The sequence below is a fragment of the Lepidochelys olivacea genome (genome assembly GCF_965140295.1).
Source record: "Lepidochelys olivacea isolate rLepOli2 genome assembly, chromosome: 6".
Lineage (NCBI taxonomy): Eukaryota > Metazoa > Chordata > Testudines > Cheloniidae > Lepidochelys > Lepidochelys olivacea.
Genome location: NC_140416.1, coordinates 71816089 through 71835949, shown reverse-complemented (window position 1 = coordinate 71835949; position 19861 = coordinate 71816089). Strand labels below are relative to the sequence as shown.

At 41.0% G+C, this 19861-nt stretch overlaps 1 protein-coding gene across 1 annotated transcript in view; it reads right to left on the bottom strand.

Annotated features, from left to right (window-relative positions):
• FMN1 (formin 1) overlaps positions 1–19055 on the bottom strand; it is a gene marked incomplete at its 5' end in the record, with an annotated part of 373959 nt that extends 354904 nt beyond the window's left edge. Inside the window, one exon of the mRNA XM_084632400.1 lies at positions 17108–19055. Within this exon, the coding sequence (XP_084488526.1) occupies positions 17108–19055 (1948 nt within the window). The remainder of the gene's footprint in view (positions 1–17107) is intronic.
• Positions 19056–19861: the final 806 nt, after the last annotated feature.

The window sequence follows — 19861 nt, the reverse complement described above, 5'->3', positions numbered from 1 at the left end:
GCACTTAGCATGTCATTTAAAAATCCTACATATTGTTAGTTTTATACTTACACAGGTAAATATTCGTAATTGGTCTCAGCTTATATATCATGCTGCTCCGGCAGTAAGAGATTTCAATTGAACCATTTTTAGTTTAGTGAATCCATTCTCAAACTGATTTGTGTTGTATTAGCTGAGTGCATAAATATGTATGCCTTCAATAATTTATAGCAGCCACCTATCATTTTTTACATAAAGAAGTCTTCATCTATTGATAAAGAAAAATGCCTTGTTTCCTTAAGGTAAGTCTTTGAATTACAGTGCGTTATAAACTGGAAATTGGTGTGAATGCATTGGCCTTTTGTTCCACAGCAACATAAAATTGTTAATCTATGACCAGCATGAAGCCTTAAGCTGCCTTTGATTTTTCATTCCAATTTAATTCACTTGGCTACCCTTCAGTGATTGGCTTTGACTGGAAAGTCACATGTTATATAGAGACAAAAATACAACTGCTGCTTAAGCTTGTCATGCTGGGAAGTCGTTCAATTAAAACTGGAGCTATTTGCTCACAGTATCTATCAAGATCAGTCTTAACCGGATCTTGTAAACTCAAAGGCTTTGTCCTGAATATTCAGTTTTGCTTAATTCTCTTCATACTACTGTACACCTACAGACTAAGTCAAGCGTGCAGCATGGATTTACAGTACCATATTGTTAACAGTATTTTAAAGTTTTAGCTTCACTGGACAGGAGTCTTGGTGATCTATAGTATCACGTTAAGAAGTGATGCAACAGATACAGTACCTAAGACATTTTAAAGTAAGGATGAAAGGGTCAAATTGCCTGATGATGGCATCTGAGTGAGAGATTGTGCTGAATATACTTGGAAACAAAATGATATATCTAGAGAGCTAAATATTTATATCACACTTAGTAACTGTGCTACCCAAGCACCTTACGAGATTGAAAAATCCAACTATCACACTAGACTCTTAGAAGTAGCTTTCTCCTATTTAAATATAGAACACAAGCACTGATGGATAACATAATATTACTGTCCCAAAACTTGGAAGAAGCTCTTACTATACCATATAAATGATATGTTGATTAAGGGTTTCCTAAGAATGTTTTGACTTGACACACTGAGATGATTCCGAACAGTTCATCCAAAAGCCATGTCATCAAATTTAAGTGGGATACAAACGTACTAATTTTCTGTTAGTCACTCTTATTCAAGTATTTGGAGGGTTGAATGGAGTGGAACAAATTTTGCAGATCTGAGGAGAAATGGAAATTCATGTCCATCTATTAAAGTAGGGAATAGCTGTATGCAAACAGATACTATTTGGTAACAGCTCAAAATGTCATAACTATGCTGATTATCTTGCCTTTTAATGTGACTGTTGTTTTGTTTTGGATCCATACCAAATACTAAGTATTTTTTTATTGTATTCGTTTCTTAAGATGTAGACTTTACGTTTAAAATTACTCTTTTCCTCCAGGAAACTGTTGACATTTCTTCAATACCTCTCCCCTTTTTAAAAATAGGTGTATATTTCAGTTAAAAGTTAGCCTTACTGGCTAAAACCATGTTTCACTTCCTGGTACATATTCTTCACTGTTTACCTATCAACCGTTTATATTAAATTTTTTAATATATATTGTATTATGTAGCACGCAGGAATCCTAGTCATGGACCAGGATTCCATTGTACTAGCCGCTATGCAAACACAGAACAAAAATAAGTAGATTGTAAGCTCTTTGGGGCAAAGACCAAGCAGAAGCCAAGAGACAGAGGATACCATACAGACAAATGGGGGAGTACAAGAAAACAATGTTAGCATGATAGACAGTGGTCTCATCATACCGGTGGCCTACTTTTGTCAAGTTTAGCATAGGCGTCACAGAAAAGGAGAGTTTTAGGAAGGGTTTTGAAGGAAGATAGTGAGGTAGTTTTGAGGAAGTTTACAGGGAGCTTCTTCCACACGAGGGGCAGCATGGGAGAAAGCATGAAGGTGCTTCTTTGACAGTTTAACAAGTGGGCTATGCAGATTGGCATCATGGGCCAATCGGAGATGGGAGTTGGCTTCGAGATAGCATATGAGAGATGATAGATAGGGTGGGAACATGCTGTGAAGGGTCTTAAAAGTAAAGACAAATAGCGCATGTTTGATGTGACAGAGAAAGCAAAGCCAATGTTGGAATGGAAAGAAAGGGGTGATGTGGTCAAAATGATGGGGTAGGAAAATGATCTTTGCAGCAGCATTCTGAATGGATACGAGCAGGTCAAGATTGCATTTCTGAAGGCTAGAGAAAAGGATGTTGCAGCAACTGAGACGTGAGATGACAGCCTGGACAAGAGTTTTATTTGATTAGACAGATAGGAAAGGCGATATCTTAGAGATGTTCTGGAGAAAGAATCTGCAAAATTTAGACATAGCCTGGAAGGCTTGTGGGCAGGAGAGGAAGATTAAGAGATCTGCTGAGTTTGTGCTAATGGCTAGACGTCCACAAGATGTCAGAGAGAGGCTGAGATTTTAGTGTGGCGAGAAGAAAACAAGTAGAGATGCGAGTTATCAGCGTAGACATGGTAATTTAATTTCTTTGCAGTTGAGATTACCAAGAGCTAAGATGTGGAGGGAGAAGATGAGGAGACCAAGAACAGACCCCTGAGGAAACCCCACAGAAAGGTGGAGGAAGGGAATGAGAAAAATCCTCCAAAGGACATGCTGAAGGAGCAGTTAGAGAGGTAGAAAAAGAATCAGGGGAGGACAGAATCACAGAAGCCAAAGGAGAGAAGATTTCAAGAAAAGGAGCATGGCTGATGGCGTTGCATGCAGCTGACAGGTCAAGGAGGATGGGGAAGGAATACTGGTTCTGAGCTTTGGCTAGGAAGCTATTAGAGACTTTGATGAAAGCAGTTTCAATGGAGTGCCTGGAGTGGAAGCTGTACTGGAGAGAGTGTAGGATGGAAATGGAGGAGAGGAACTGCAGCGATTGTAAACAGCACGTTCAATGAGCTTAGAGATGAGAGGGAGAAGGGGCAGTTGCTGGCGAGACAAGTGGTGTTAAGCATGGCTTGGGGTTTTGGTTGGTTTTGTTTAGGACTTTTTAAGATGAGAGAGAATAAAGCATGCTTCTATTTTGAGAGGAAAGAGACAGAGGGGAGTGAAAGGTTGAGGAGAAGAGTAAGATAGGGCATGAGTGTGGGTGCAAGGGAGATCAGGAGAGGGGATGGGACAGGGTCACTAGGGCAAGATGAAGAGGAGAGCAGACAAGAAATTGCTGCATCTGAGACAGGGGAGAAGGAGGAGAAAGTTGTAGGAGAGGGAAGGGAAAGGAAGGCAAGCTGAGGGGAAAGGGAAGGTCACAAACTGTATTTTGACTAAGGTGAGCAAGCCATCTGTAGGATTAAACCAGATGCCTTATTTAAGCAAACCACAAAAATGTGGCAGCTCTCCCGCTATGTCCTCCTTTACACCTTCTCCCAGCTCCCTCTTGTGTTCTCAAGTATACATTGCACTGTGTCACTCCAGCTCCATTCAGTTACCATTGGATCCAACATGAAACCCAGTTATCTTAAATCCAAATTGTAACATATTTTATAGCAAAAAAGGTAGTGATCATAAATAACTAAAAATTACTTTCAAATTTAAATCAAACAATAGATCATGTATGTGAACAAGAGTAAGTTAACCTTATGAGTTTCTGCAATGGATATGTGCTTTCTTTCTGTTACTTAGAAAAATGAACAAAGTGAGATTGCAGTGTGCCAACTTGAGGTTTTCAAAATCATACATATCTACGTTCATTTCTGAATTAGAATGTATTAAAACCAGAAAAGGGAGTGGTCTTACCCCAACCTCTTCATTCTTTATACTCTTTGCAAAATGCTCAGAGTATTCACATTGAATTTTCTGTTGTGAACCAAGTAACGTTCATGTATACCATTTTCATGCGAATTACACGTGAGAAACCGCATGATTTTTCCATGTGACTTATGTGCAAACTCACCTCAGGAAATGAAAATTATTTATGGACAAAACCCATAGTATTTTTAAAATGCTAATTAGCAATTATCTCAACCACTTAGAGAAGATATTTACAAACCCTTTTCATTCTTCAAACAAAAAGCATAAAGAATCAGTATAATATCAGCTGTGTTCTATTCTAAGAGTCTTTAAAGAGAGCTTTGTTTCTATAAAACTGATTTTTTCCAAAGCCACGGTACAAGAGAAGATCACAAGACCTAGTTACTGAATTTGTCTTATTGCTTTTATCTATTTTCAAATCAAAGAGCTAGTTAGTTAACACAAGCCCTGCATACCAATATAAAATTCAAGCAGTAAAAACCACTTATTAACCTGTTCTGTAACTGTTGTTCTTCAAGATGTGTTGCGCATGGCCATTCCATATCAAGTGTGTGTGTGTATTCAGTGCGCCAGAGTCAGATTTTCCTTTAGTGGTACCTCTCAGGACGGCATATGTGCTCTTAGCTATTTCATATTACTGCATAATGGTATAAAGGGTGGAGCTTTCCCAGACCACCACCTCAGTTCCTTCTTATCAGATTGTGATATAGAAGGGAAGGAGAGTGTGTCGTGGAACAGACACACAACACATCTCAAAGAACAGCAACGGTTACAGAACATGTTAGTGACTGCACACGTCCATTCCACTTTAAGTGACTTACAAGCAATTCAATTCAGGAGGTGGGTTTCAGAGTTTACCTGAACAATGACTGAAGAACTGCTTGTCCAAACTTGGCATCATCTCTTGAATGATTAGATATAGTATAATGAGTAGCAAAGGTATATACTGATGACCAAGCTGCAGCTCTACCAATGCAAGTTATAGGAACTAGAGCCAAAAGATGTGGAAGCTGCTTGAGATCTTGTAGCGTGTGCTACCGCCTTGCTTGGAGGGGGTACATTGGAAATGTAGTAACAGACATATGCAGGATGAAATCTAGGACAAAATCCTCTGCACCTTTCATACTATCTGCAACTGACATGAACAGCTGGGCTGATGATCTAAAAGACCTACTTCTGTCCAAGTAAAAATCCAATGCCCTTCTTACATCCAAGGAATGGAGCCTCTTCTTATTCTTAAGAAAGAAAGTCAGTAAATATATGACTTGATTGAGGTGGAAATCCAATTCTACTTAAGTTAGGAATTTCAGATGTGGATGAAAGTATCCCTTGTCCTTATAAAAAAAATTGTGTCAAGTGGGTCAGCTACCAGTGCTCGTAATTCCGCCACCCCTGTTAATAGCTACCAAAAAGTTGTTTTCATGGTTAGATGCAGCAAAGAGCAGTCACATTCATAGGGCAAACCCATCAACCTTGTTAGCACCAGATTAAGTTCCAGGGAGGAATGGGATCCATGATCTCCATAACATGTCCAGACTCTTTCAGAATCTGACTGACATAGGATTAGAAAACACTAAGCGATCCACAATTGGTGGGTGAAAAGCAGAGATAGCTGCCAGTTGAACTCTGATGGAACTAAATTGACAGGCCTTGTTGTTTCAGGTGGGATAAATAGTCCAAAATATGTTGGATAGAGGCCAGGACTGGCAGAACACCCTTCTGCTTTGACCATAAGGAGAATTGCTTTCACTTCAACAGGTCAGTATGATCTAATAGATGGTTTCCTGCTGATTCAGGAGAATGTTTTGCACATTCCCCTAAGCTTCACTTCTTGAGCATGGAGTATCCAGGTCATAAGATGGAGAGTGACAGACAGAGAAATAGCAACAGACTGTTGTTCTTGGAAATCAGGTCGGGTTCTGTAGGTAATGTTAAAGGAAACCCGGCAGAGAGGGCGCTGCAGACTGGAGAACCAATGCTGGTGTGGCCAACTAGTGCTATGAGGATCACACAAGACCCAATGGGTACCACCAAAGGAAAAATCTCCAACACTAGTGTGCTGGGCATGCACGCATCTAAAGTGGAATGGATATGTGCAATCATTCAAAGAAGAACTTAATATTCATTACTTTTGCCACCTACATTAAACTGCTGAGATGAAACCTTATCTGCATTTAAATTTTCAGTTACAATTTTATTAGCAAAGCCCCATACATACTACTAATCAAGAAAGTCAAACCAAACACAATCAAACAAATTCAAAACTAGGACTGACTCAGTCCTTAACTCATCCTATTATTTCTAAATATAGCCATACGATAGGAAACACCACACACAAGTAGAACTACCAGACTTCAATAGGTATCTCTAGGCACAAGCCAAGGCAGTATCATCTTTAATTTCCTTTTCCTAAGGTGGTTTTATATTGGAAGTAAAGTCATGTAGAATTGGACTTTTATGGTTCATGTGGAAAAAAGGAATTTCCTTAGCAATGTTTCAGGAATGAAAGTTTAAGAACACAGGAAACGTTTTCTGAAAATAAAAGTCATCAGCAGTTCATCTCCCCTTTCTCCTAGCACACCTTCCTTTAGCAATAGGAAATCACAGGGGAGAAGCAGTGGCTTGAGCCTGCCCTCACCTATGTTCAGTGTGGATGGAATCTTGAAAGAGTTTAGCTGCCAAACTAATGTATTTCTACAGAACATGTGTAAACTGAGATTTTCTAAAGGATTATAACTTGGCCAAATTGGGCTGATTTTCATATGTATAGCAATAGGCACATCCCTGTCACAAAGGCAAATCCCCACATTCCCCCTCCCCCCACCTTGTTTTTGGAATCAGCTGAACCATTTTGGCTGAATCTATTCAAAACAATTCAGTCTGATGCAAACACCCACCCAGCATGGAAATATTTAGCCCAAACAGTAAAAGTCTGATAAAGTTATAAGCAACTGAAAACAGGGTCTTCAAATGGGAAGTGCTGGGCAACTTGAATAACAGGTGGCACTGCCAGCTCCACCTATGGTGTGTACACACACACACACACACACACACACACACATTGTAATATGATACTTTGTACTTAATGTACCTAAAACCTTTAAGCCAATAAGTTTAAAGTTTACTAACATTAGTTATGTTCAATACACCCTTATGAAGTAGGTTTTACACACAATTTAAAGATGGGGAAACCGAGGCACAAATATTGGGTGAGTCACCGAAGGTCACAGAGGCTTTGCCAGAATTTGGAATGCTTACTTTCAGTTTCCTATTCTAACCATGGATGTGCTTCAGTGAATTTGAGAAAAATACCACTGGTCTCTCTCCTGTCCCAGAGTAGAAGCCGTGTTAGTCTGTATCTGCAAAAAGAACAGGAGTACTTGTGGCACCTTAGAGACTAACATTTATTAGATCATAAGCTTTCGTGGGCTACAGCCCACTTCATCGGATGCATAGAATGAAACATATAGTAAGATCTATTGTGACAGGATCAGGCCAGATGGCTATAGGAGAGTAATAGAAGGCAGATATATTAGCCCCAGGCTAAGTAGGTCCCTTTTTCCCTGGATAAGGTGACAGGGAATGTTCCAGAACAATCAGGAACCTTCTGGAGACAATTAAGACAGGCTGATGAGAACACCTGCAGCCAATCAAGAAGCTGCTAGAATCAATTAAGGCAGGCTAATCAGGGCACCTGGGTTTTAAAAAGGATCTCACTTCAGTTTGTGGTGTGCGTGTGAGGAGCGGGGAGCAAGAGGCACTAGGAGCTGAGAGTGAGAACGCGGACTGTTGGAGGACTGAGGTGTACAAGCATTATCAGACACCAGAAAGAAGGTCTATGGTGAGGATAAAGAAGGTGTTGGGAGGAGGCCATGGGGAAGTAGCCCAGGGAGTTGTAGCTGTTGCACAACTGTTGCAGGAGGCACTCTAGACAGCTGCATTCCACAGGGCCCTGGGCTGGAACCCAGAGTAGAGGGTGGGCCCGGGTTCCCCCCAGATCCTCCCAACTCCTGGTCAGACACAGGAGGAGTTGACCTGGACTGTGGGTTCAGAAAAACGGCCAAGCTGAGGGGCTGCCGTGAAGCTCCAAGGCGAGCAGATCCGCCAATAAGCACAAGACCCACCAAGGTAGAGCAGGAACTTTGTCACATGAGCTATTATCAGCAGGAGAAAAAAACTTTTGTAGTGATAATCAAGATGGCCCATTTAGACAATTGACAAGAAGGTGTGAGAATACTTAACTTACAGACATAGATTCAATATGTGTAATGACCCAGCCACTCCCAGTGTCTATTCAAACCCAAATTAATGGTATCTAGTTTGCATATTAATTCAAATTCATCAGTTTCTCATTGGAGTCTGTTTTTGAAGCTTTTCTGTTGCAAAATTTCCACCCTTAAATCTTTTACTGAGAGGCCAGAGAGGTTGAAGTGTTCTCCTACCAGTTTTTGAATGTTATGATTCCTGATGTCCGATTTGTGTCCATTTATCCTTTTGCGTAGAAACTGTCCAGTTTGGCCAATGTACATGGCAGAGGGTCATTGCTGGCACATCATGGCATCACATTGGTAGATCATCTGGACCCATGGGAAAAGAAGCCCTTGAGAAATTCCACCATGATTTCAACAATTTCCATCCCACTATCAACCTCAGTGTGGACCAGTCCACATAAGCGGTCCATTTCCCGGACACTACTTTGCTAAGAAGCGATGGTCACATAAACACCACCCTATATCGGAAACCTGCTGACCTCTATACTTACCTACATGCCTCCAGCTTCCATCGAGGACACACCACATGATCCATTGTCTACAGCCAAGGTTTAAGATACAATCGCATTTGCTCCAATCCCTCAGACAGAGACAAACACCTACAAGGTCTCTATCAAGCATTCTTAAAACTACAATACCCACCTGCTGAAGTGAAGAAACAGATTGACAGAGCCAGAAGAGTACCCAGAAGTCACCGACTACAGGACAGGCCCAACAAAGAAAACAACAGAACGCCACTAGCCGTCACGTTCAGCCCCCAACTAAAACCTCTCCAACGCATCATCAAAGATCTACAACCTATCCAGAAGGACAACCCATCACTCTCACAGATCTTGGGAGACAGGCCAGTCCTTGCTTACAGACAGCCCCCCAACCTGAAACAAATACTCACCAGCAACCACACAACAAAAACACTAACCCAAGAACCTATCCTTGCAACAAAGCTCGATGCCCACTCTGTCCACATTTATTCAAGTGACACCATCATAGGACCTAATCACATTAGCCATGCCATCAGGGGCTCGTTCACCTGCACATCTACCAATGTGATATATGCCATGATGTGCCAGCAATGCCCCTCTGTCATGTACATTGGCCAAACTGAACAGTCTCTACGCAAAAGAATAAATAAACACAAATCTGACATTAGCCTTGTGCAGTTTGTATGGTAACTTCCAACTTATCTGTATGTGTGTATATAACTATATGTTCCATTCTATGCATCTGATGAAGTGGGCTGTAGCCCACGAAAGCTTATGCTCTAATACATTTATTAGTCTCTAAGGTGCCACAAGTACCTCCTGTTCTTTCTCCTGTCCCAGACACTATTTCCTAAAGCAATGTGACAGAGTGTCACTCTGTATTATTTAAATATAAAAACATCTCTGAATAGTTTCTCTGGAGTTTTGTTTACTAGCGTGAACATTTCCTTTACAAAAGGTACAGTCCCTGCCGCTGAGATAGATTCCTTAAGGGTGGAGAGACTGTGGGGTGGAGCTGGAGGAAAGGTTTTACCTTTTGGAGGCAAAAAATCTGCCCCAGGACAAGTCTGCCCGCTTCTTATTTACAATGTCACCAGAAAATGAGAACAGGCGTTCACATGGGACATTTTGCATGGGACATTTTAGCCAGCATTGCAAGGTATTTACATGCCAGATATGCTAAATATTCGTATGCCCCTTCTTGCTTCGGCCACCATTCCAGAGGATATGCTTCCATGCTGATGACTATCATTTAAAAAAAATGTGTTAATTTAAATTTGTGACTGAACTCCTTGAGGGAGAATTGTATGTCTCTGGTTGTTTTACCTGCATTCTGCCCTATATATCATGTTATAGCAGTCTCGGACGATAACCCAGCACATATTGTTCATTTTAAGAACACTTTTAAAGAACATTTTAAGAAGGTACCAATGTGAGATTTCTAAAGATATCTAGAGCACTCAACACAACGTTTAAAAATCTGAAGTACCTTCCAAAATCTGAGATGGACGAGGTGTGGAGCATGCTTTCAGAAGTCTTAAAAGAGCAACACTCGATGCAGAAACTACAGAACCTGAACCAACAAAAAAGAAAATCAACGTTCTGCTTGTGGCATCTGACTCAGATAATAGAAATGAACGAGTCAGTCCACACCGCTTTGGATTTTTATCAAGCAGAACCTGTCATCAGCATGGACGTATGTCCTCTGGAATGGTGGTTGAAGCATGAAGGGACATATGAATCTTTAGCACATCTGGCATATCTTGTGAGGTCAGCTGCAACAGTGCCATGAGAACACCTGTTCTCACTTTTAGGTGACATTGTGAACAAGAAGCAGGCAGCATTATCGCCTGCAAATGTAAACAAACTTGTTTGTCTAAGTGATTGGCTGAACAAGAAATAGGACTGAGTGGACTTGTAGGCTCTAAAGTTTTACATTGTTTTATTTTTGAGTGTAGTTATATTTTGTACATAATTCTACATTTGTATGTTCAACTTTCATGATAAAGAGATTGTACTACAGTACTTGTATTAGGTGAATTCAAAAATACTATTTCTTTTGTTTTTTACCGTGCAAATATTTGTAATAAAAAATAAATAAAGTGAGCACTGTACACTTTGTATTCTGTGTTGTAATTGAAATCAATATATTTGAAAATGTAGAAAACATCAAAAACATTTAAATAAATGGTATTCTATTATTAAGAGTGTGATTAATCACAATTTTTTTATCACATTAATAGTGATTAATTTTTTTAATCGCTTGACAGCCTTAATATATATTTGATGTATTTTTGTGAGAATGGAATTAATTCCTCTATGTTTAACATTTTTATTCTGACACTTCTATTTGTTTGGCACTAAAACAGGAAAAGAAAACAAAATCATTGTGCATCCAAATAATGGGGTTTGATCACTTAGTTTTTGTTCTGACCTAGGAGGACATCTCAGTGACAGGAAAGCTGAGCTGCTTTTCATTGTAAGAAAAAGAATTATAATATACAAGACCCTTGTGACATTTTTTTCATATGAACTCAAAAATTATCCTATTCAAAATTTTAAAACTAGATGCTCTCCCTTCAAGCAAATACATGATAGTTTTGGCAACGGAGACTTTAGGGGATTCCAAGTTCAAGTATGGAAGCATGTGATTTAGGTCTTGTCTACACTAGAGTTACAGCTGAGTCAGGGGATCTGGTTGCAACATGCTTCTAATTCATATCATAGATGGGACTCAACTTCACTGGATGTCTCTTCAGGTCCCAGTTAATAGTTAGCATAATAAGTCTCCTGTCTCTACTATAAGTCATTATTATTTATATTTACATTATTATTTATATTTCAGTTGTACCCAAAAACCCCAATCAAATGGAGGCCCTGTGTGTTAGACTATATAAACATGTAACTCAAAGACGATAAGGCCGTTGCGGAGAAACTAAATGAATTCTTTGCATCAATCTTCACTGTTGAGGATGTGAGGAAGATTCCCAAAGCTTAGCCATTCTTTTTGGGTGACAGATGTGAGGAACTGTCCCAAATTGAGGTGTCATTACAGGAGGTTTTGGAACATATTGATAAACTAAACAGTAATAAGTCTCCAGGACCTGATGGTATTCACCCAAGAGTTCTGAAGGAACTCTTATGTGAAATTGCAGGACTATTAACTGTCATCTGTAACCTATCTTTTAAATCAGCTTCTGTACCAAATGACTGGAGGATAGCTAATGTGATGCCAATTTTTAAAAAGGGCTCCAGAGGTGACCCTGGCAACTACAGGCCAGTAAGCCGCACTTCAATACCAGGCAAACTGGTTGAAACTATCTTAGAGAACATAATTGTCAGACACACAGATGAACATAATTTGTTGGGAAATAGTCAACATGGTTTTTGTAAAGGGAAATCATGCCTCACCAATCTACTAGAATTCTTTGAGGGGGTCAACAAGCATGCAGACAAAGGAGATCCAGTGGATATAGTGTAGTTAGATTTTCAGAAAGCCTTTAACAAGGTCTCTCACCAAAGGCTCTTAAGCAAAATAAGCTGTCATGGGATAAGAGGGAAGGTTCTCTCATGGATTGGTAACTGGTTAAAAGATAGGAAACAAAGGGTAGGAATAAATGGTCAGTTTTCAGAATGGAGAGAGATAAATAATGGTGTACCTCAGGGATCTGTACTGGGCCCAGTGCTATTTAACACATTCATAAACTATCTGGAAAAAGGGGTAAACAGTGAGGTGGCAAAATTTGCAGATGATACAAAACTACCCAAGATAGGTTAAGTCCCAGGCAGATTGTGAAGGATTGTGAATCCTACAAAAGGATCTCACAAAACTGGATAACTGGGCAACAAAATGGCAGATGAAATTTAATGTTGATAAATGCAAAGTAATGCACATTGGAAAACATAATCCTAACTATACATATACAATGATGGGGTCTAAATTAGCTGTTACCACTCAAGAAAAAGATCTTGGAGTCATTGTGGATAGTTCTCTGAAATCATCCACTCAGTGTGCAGCGGCAGACAAAAAAGCAAACAGAATGTTGGGAATCATCAAGAAAGGGATAGATAATAAGACAGAAAGTATCATATTGCCTCTATATAAATCCATGGTATGCCCACACCTTGAATACTGCGTGCAGATATGGTCGCCCCATCTCAAAAAAGATATACTGAAATTGAAAAAGGTTCAGAAAAGGGCAACAAAAATTATTAGGGGTACAGAACAGCTTCCATTTGAAGAGAGATTAATAAGACTGGGACTCTTCAGCTTGGAAAAGAGGCGACTAAGGGGGGATATGATAGAGGTCTAGAGAAGGTAAATAAGGAAGTGTTATTTACTCCTTATCATTATACAAGAACAAGGGGCCACCAAATGAAATTAATAGGTGGCAGGTTTAAAACAAACACAAGAAAGTATTTTTTCACACAGCGCACTGTCAACCTCTGGAACTTCTTGCCAGAGGGTGTTGTGAAGGCCAGTACTATAACGGGGTTCAAAAAGGAGCTAGATAGATTCATGGAAGATAGGCCCATCAATGGCTATTAGCCAGGATGGGCAGGAATGATGTCCCTAGCCTCTGTTTGCCAGAAGCTAGGATTATGTGAGAGGGCATGGATCACTTTATGATAACCTGTCTGTTCATTCCCTTTGGGGCACCTGCCATTGGCCACTGTCAGAGGACAGGATACTGGGCTTGATGGACCTTTGGTCTGACCCAGTATGGCCGTTCTTATGGTCTTATGTAAGACGGTAATTTAACTGAAGCAACGTCCGCACATGATCTTATTGTGAGTCTCATGATATTTGGTAGTTTCTTTAAAGCCACAGCTCCGGGAGACATGCAAGAATCTTAACTTACAGTTTAAAAAAAAAAAAAAAAAGGAAGACAACATTTCTTGTTTTTATAGAATCTCACGATTTTGATGGACGTGATACGTGACTTTTGAATGGGTGGGTCTGACAGTACAGATATTTGTAATCAGGTCCTCAACTTGATTGTAACAGTAAGATAGACAGAGGCCTCACAAGTGTATTTATGATGTAGCCCAAGAACTGCAGTCAAGTCTTTGGCAGCACAAACCCCCTACCATACACTTCTTTTTGTGAACTATACCCACTGTGACCGTGATCCTATAAAGACTTATGTGTGTTCTTTCACTACCCTAAGCAATCCCCCTGTGACTACTTATAGTGGTAAAGCTAAGCACATGCACAAGTAACCCAGTTAAGCATGTGCATAAGCATTTGCAGGAATTGGGGCCTGACTGAACTGCCCATGATGATGTCATGTCCATTTGAGACATGGCAATCAACTTCTGGCTACTAAAATGTAAAGAAAACACTGCAGCATTTCACAAAGCCAACTCAAATATGTAACATTATCAGATGATCTCCAACTAGATCCAAATAATAGAAATCCCCTTTGCTTCTCTTACCACAGTGAACAACTAACAACAAGGCTTGCTCATCATTTAATATACACAGAAATATATGTCCTCAGAAAAATGGTACAAGTTTCCATAGTGTTTTAAATGTTAACATTTAAACAGCAGCTACAGAGGGTTTGGTTTTAGACCTCTATGGCAGCAAAGTTTGCATGGCATGGTAGGCTACAGAAACTTCAAAACGGGAGTTATTTAATTATTTCTTGCAAGCCTTAATCTCTTCTTAAACTTTTAATTTGGACTTTGATAATTCAAACAACATTACTGCCCGTAGAAACAATTCTCAAGAATTCTACTAATGAAGTACTTTTGGACCATAAATTCTGTCCAGCTAATAGTTCACTTGATAAAATGAAAGCTGTGGCCTGCTTAGTGGGCCAGCAGTTGCACTTCAGTACAAGTATAAGTGAAGAGATACAGAAATCCGTATGTTGAAGTGAAGGATGGATAGTCAACCTGTAGGGTTGCCAACTTTCTAATCGTACAAATCTGAACACCATAGCCCTGCCCCTTCCCTGAGGCCTCTCCCCTGCCTGAGGCCCCACCCCTGCTCACTACATTCCCTCTCCCTTGGTGGCGTGCTCTCCCCCACCCTCATTCACTTTCACTGGGCTGGGGCAGGGGGTTGAGGTGCTGGAGCAGGTGAGGGCTCTAACTGGGGGTGCGGGCTTCAGAGTGGGACCAGAAATGAGGGGTTCAGGGTGCGGGAGGGGGCTCTGGGCTGGGGTAGGGAGTTGGGGTCTGGGAGGGGGTGTGGACCCCAGCTGGGGGTGTGAGACTGGGGATAAGGGGTTTGAGGTATGGGGGGGACTGCAGGCTGTGGGGTGGGTCTGAGAGATTGAGAATGCGGGAGGGGGCTGTGGGTTGAGGCAGGGGGTTGCGGTGTGGAAGGAAGTACAGGCTCAGGACTGGGGGTACAGGCTCTGGGTGGGGCCAGGGATGAGGGGTTTGGGGTGCAGGAGGGGGCTCCAGGCTGCGGAGTGGGGCTAAGGGATTTGGAGTTTGGGAGGGGGCTGCGCATTGAGGCAGGTGGTTGAGGTGTGGCAGGGTGAGGGCTCTTGGGTGGGGATGGGGATGAAGGTTTCGGGGTGCAGGAGGGGGCTCCAAGTTTGGGAGGGGCCTCAGGGCTGGGGTTGGGGCCTGCGATTACCTTGGCCGGCTCCCAGTCAGCGGTGCAGCAAGGCTAAGGCAGGCTCCCTGCCTGTCCTGGCTCCGCGCTGGGCCCCGGAAGCAGCCAGCAGGTCCAGCTCCTAGGCGGGGGGGCCAGAAGGCTCTGTGTGCTGCTCTCACCTGCAGGCACTGCCCTTCCATCAGCTTCCAATGGGAGTGCAGAGCCGGTGCTTGGGGCAGGGACAGTGCGTGGAGCCCCATGGGCCCACTGCCTAGGAGCCAGACCCGCTGGACGCTTCTGGGGCGCAGCATGGTGCCAGGACAGGTAGGGACTAGTCTGCCTCAGCCCTGCAGCACTGCTGATCAGACTTTTAACAACCCGGTCAGCAGTGCTGACCGGAGCCGCCAGGGTCCCTTTTCAATCGTGCGTTCTGGTCAAAAACTGGACACCTGGCAGACCTACCAACCTGAGCAAGAAAAGATATAAGCCCAATGCCACCAAAACATTTTATTTGCTATAAATAAAGTGATGGCAAAGAGCCAGGGAAGCATATATAGAGAGCATCCTCTGCCCACCAAATCATGGAACTGCTTTCAGCACATCTACTACTATCCATAGTCAGCTAAGTATTCCAATTTAAACTGCTGGAGCGTGCAGTGGGTATCCCAGAATGAAAGAGCGTAAATATCCACCCAAACCTATTCATAACAGCACAAGAGTCATAGTCGTCATCTTGATTCTCTAGTCTCATGACTTGAGTTGATAGTTGTGGAAGTGAGGAAGGAATTGCTTGTGTAGAGCTGTATGAAAAGTTTCATTCACAGTCATACCACTAAATGTTGGATTTTTGCCTTTAAAACAACAAACAAACCCGAAGAGATCACTTGTTCCAGCACCCCTGCCAGACACAGCGTGGTAAAACAGTTCCAAAAAATCTGGATCTGGCACCTGGATCCTATTCTCTTCTAGAGTTCAGTGATTTGTAGTTAGACAAAAGTTTGATATTGGATAAAAAGATTTGAAAAACTGCAGTGACTTTTTTTTTTTTTTAACAGTATCTTTATGAAGGTGGTGAGTAGAGTTTCATTTTGCGGGTATGGAAGCACTGTTCTGTTTCCTTCTCATTTCCCTTATCTATGAAGAACTTTGAAAATTCACTGAAGTGTGTAGCCGTCTCCCTTAAGCTGTAAAATCACACAAAGAATGCTCACCCCTCCCCTAACTCTTTGTTCTTCACACCCAGATGCTCTAGAACTAAAACTCCCCAGTACTCCAATCTCCCAGAAGAACCTGGGCCTTGTTGTGCCAGTTAACAAGATGCAGAGATATTTGTCCAGCATGCAGTATATATTTCACATTATACAAGTATATTGTAACATGATTCTCACGTGCAACACTTTAAAACACAAACATTTTGTTATCACAGCATTTATATGAATCTGTTGTAGTTACATGGCCAAAGCACCAATCTTAAACCAAGTTAGTATAAGTTAATTTACTTGCACTACAAGTGCAAAATACCATCTGATAACCCAAATCAACTACAAAATGGTTTTGACAATAGATATTCAGTCCATTTGACAATCTAGAACATATAAAACAGGAAAATAAGCAAGTAAAAATTTTCACGCTGTGTAGGAAATGCACTTATAACTGGATGCATATCATATGGTAGATATGAATATCTTACATGTGTGAAAGATTCAGCTTGTGATAAATGTTGTGAACCTAAATATCTGGCAAACACCACAAACTATAATGATCACTTTAATAAAAGCCAAATATATTATCAGATTTTGAATCAGAGCCTTAAATAGTAAACAAACTACTTTAATTGCAAATGCATTGTTTAAGCCCTAAGAATTGGTGATTATTAAAAAGACCACATCTGAGATGCTTAGAGTTTGACAGAATTTTTTATAGTCTGAAATAGGGACTAACCTGAACATAGCTGCTGCTGCTGTGTCTGAGTAGTTAGTTTTTCTTGGATAGTGCATTTTTCCAAACACTCTCCAGTTGTGCACTGATGTAGGCCCGGTTGTCTTACAGAAAATCCCAATTCTCCAGATTCAGGAAACTTCAGATAGAACTGTGATTCCAAATCATTAGCAAAGGAGAGGTTTGTGGCATCGTGTCTCCCACTGCGATAGTCATTCAACACAGATTCTTCCTCAGTGTTCTGTGTAGGTAGTGGAAGAATCCTATGATGCAGCTGTGGACTAGGCAATCTTGAAGATAAAGGAGAAGGAATAGGTGACATTTGTTTGTGTGCGTTGGATCCTGAATGTGAATTTCTAAAAACATTACAGACAGCAACTATAGAGGGTGATAGCGGCCTTTTCTCTTCTGGTTTAACGTTAGTGCTTGTCTGAGAAATATCAGTTCTTAAATGTATTGGCAGATTTAAAAACAGACGTTTGTTGCTCTCCTGGGGTACGGTAGCTCTTTTGTCATAAATTGAGCCTGGTAGGTTTTTGTCTGCTCTTGTAATTTGTTGTAGTCTCTTCCATTCTGCAGCTTCATCTAAACTGTCATTCTGGATAATTTTCAGAAGGGTTTTATTGACTGCTCCCACAAGGTTGCATGACTCATCAGTAATCTGCGGTCTCTCTTCTTTGCACTGCAAAACACAGCCACTGCGTTCCTTTTCCTGCATCACAGTGTACTTAGAGTCTACAGTAGCTTCACCTATACTGAATACCTCAGCTTTTGGTATAAATTCACTGCACACTTCAGAGAGAACAGGTTTAACAGTTTCCTTATCTTCTTGAGTATCAGTGTAAGAAAGGTTATCATCAGACTCTGTATGGGTCTTTATAACTTTCTGAATACACCTTCTCAAATCCTGTACTTTAGCAACAACTCTGGCTGCAGGTTTCTCACTGTAGGTCTGCTCAGTATACTCATAACCATGCAGGCTTTCAGCTGCTGCAGTCTCGTTTAAGGCCTCAAATCTGTTAGATAAACTGTCTTGAAAAGAGTTCAACAAAGGGCTGCTGTGCTGCACCTTCATTACTTTAAGAGTAGCCTCTGCATCACCCAGTAGACCAGCACTGGGATGTGTAATACAACTTCCAAATACATCATTGTCATATTCAGATAGAGAATCAGACAGGTCTGTATCTGATTTCAAAGTCCCACTGCACTCAAGAAAATCGCCATCTTTTCTCCATCTTTCTGGTGGTATATTTATGTCAAATGGTAAATCATCCTGGTCTTCTACTGTCTGCCAATTAGAATTGGAAAAGGAACCTGGAGAGCTGCCAGCAGAACATTTGGTGGGAAATGTCCTTTTATTTTCCAGTTGCTTGTCTGTCCTGTTTAACACAGAAGGTTCCAAATCGCCATGAACCTTCTTTTTCACTTTCTTGTTTATGAACTCCTCCAAGCTCTCTCTCCTTCTGCCAGTTTTCCTCATCTTTTTGTTTCTCAATTTGGGTTTCTGATCTGTGGATCCCAAAATGATTTCCTGCTGATCCTTGAAACTTAAGAGATCATCATCTTTAAATTTCAGTCCTCCAGAGGCATCCTGTAGCATCCCCTCCTGATTTCCCATTTTAATACCCAGAATGTTGTGTGAACTGAGCAGGTTAGCTAACAGCCTCTCTTTTTCAGCAGTTAGTTTATACAGCTCACTGAGAATATCTTTAGTGGTAGTTTGCTTGAAAAAAATATCTCCAACATTTTCATAAGGTTGCTCTCTCGGTTCTGCTGTCTCTGACCCTTCTCTTACTTGACAGCAGTTATGAAAACGTTTATTGGATTTGTCTAGAGTTACACAGCCCTTGTATGTAAATCCTCTGACCTTTCCCTTTGGAAGATAGAAGCTGACGTAACAGAGTTCCATAATGGGCCTGTGCAATTGGAGGATAGTATGAGTGCCTTCCATTATGCTTACCTAACTATTCATTCATTTAAATTATGTGGTCAGTGTTTCAAAGCTTGTATGAGACAGCATGTGATGTGGAGAATGTACAGAAGGCATCTGACTAATCTTCTACAGTAACACTGCCTGTAAAAAGGAAAAATAAAGGAAGCCGTCAAACTTAATGAAAGCAATTTTGATGTAACAAACTTCAAATTAGTAGCACAACTTCACAATCTTCTCTCAATATACTTCCTGATGCCCTTCTTTCCACTGAAGAATTTAACACAAAAAGGATGGCAACACTAAAATTCATGCTTGATGTCATAACATTTACCCCCAGGTGCTCTTGATCTGGGCCTTTTCAAGGGATTACATGGAGTTTTCCAGGGAACTTGCACCACCCTTCCAAAGCCAAGTTGCTTGTCAACTCTGCAGATATCCCCCCATACACTGCTGAAAAGGTAAGTTACTGTTGAACTCCCTGGCTGATACAAGTATCAGTAACCACAGTCTTAATGAAAAGTGTAAGCTGCCATTTCCACTTCACTCAACATCACCAGAAATATAACCATTAAACTCCCAAACACAATAACTTTCACTGATATTTATTTCACATGACAGAACCTCCAAACCACTCTCAAACAATTAAAAAAGATTGTGGGTCAAATTCTGCCCATATTTACATTCATGCAACTCCACTGAGGTCAATAAGGTTTCCATAGGAGGAAAAAAATTGGGGCCATTTATTTTGACTAAAATGTCTAAACCATAACAAGGATCTGTTACAGTTTCTGTATTTCCCCCCTGTGGTCATTCAAGGGCACCCA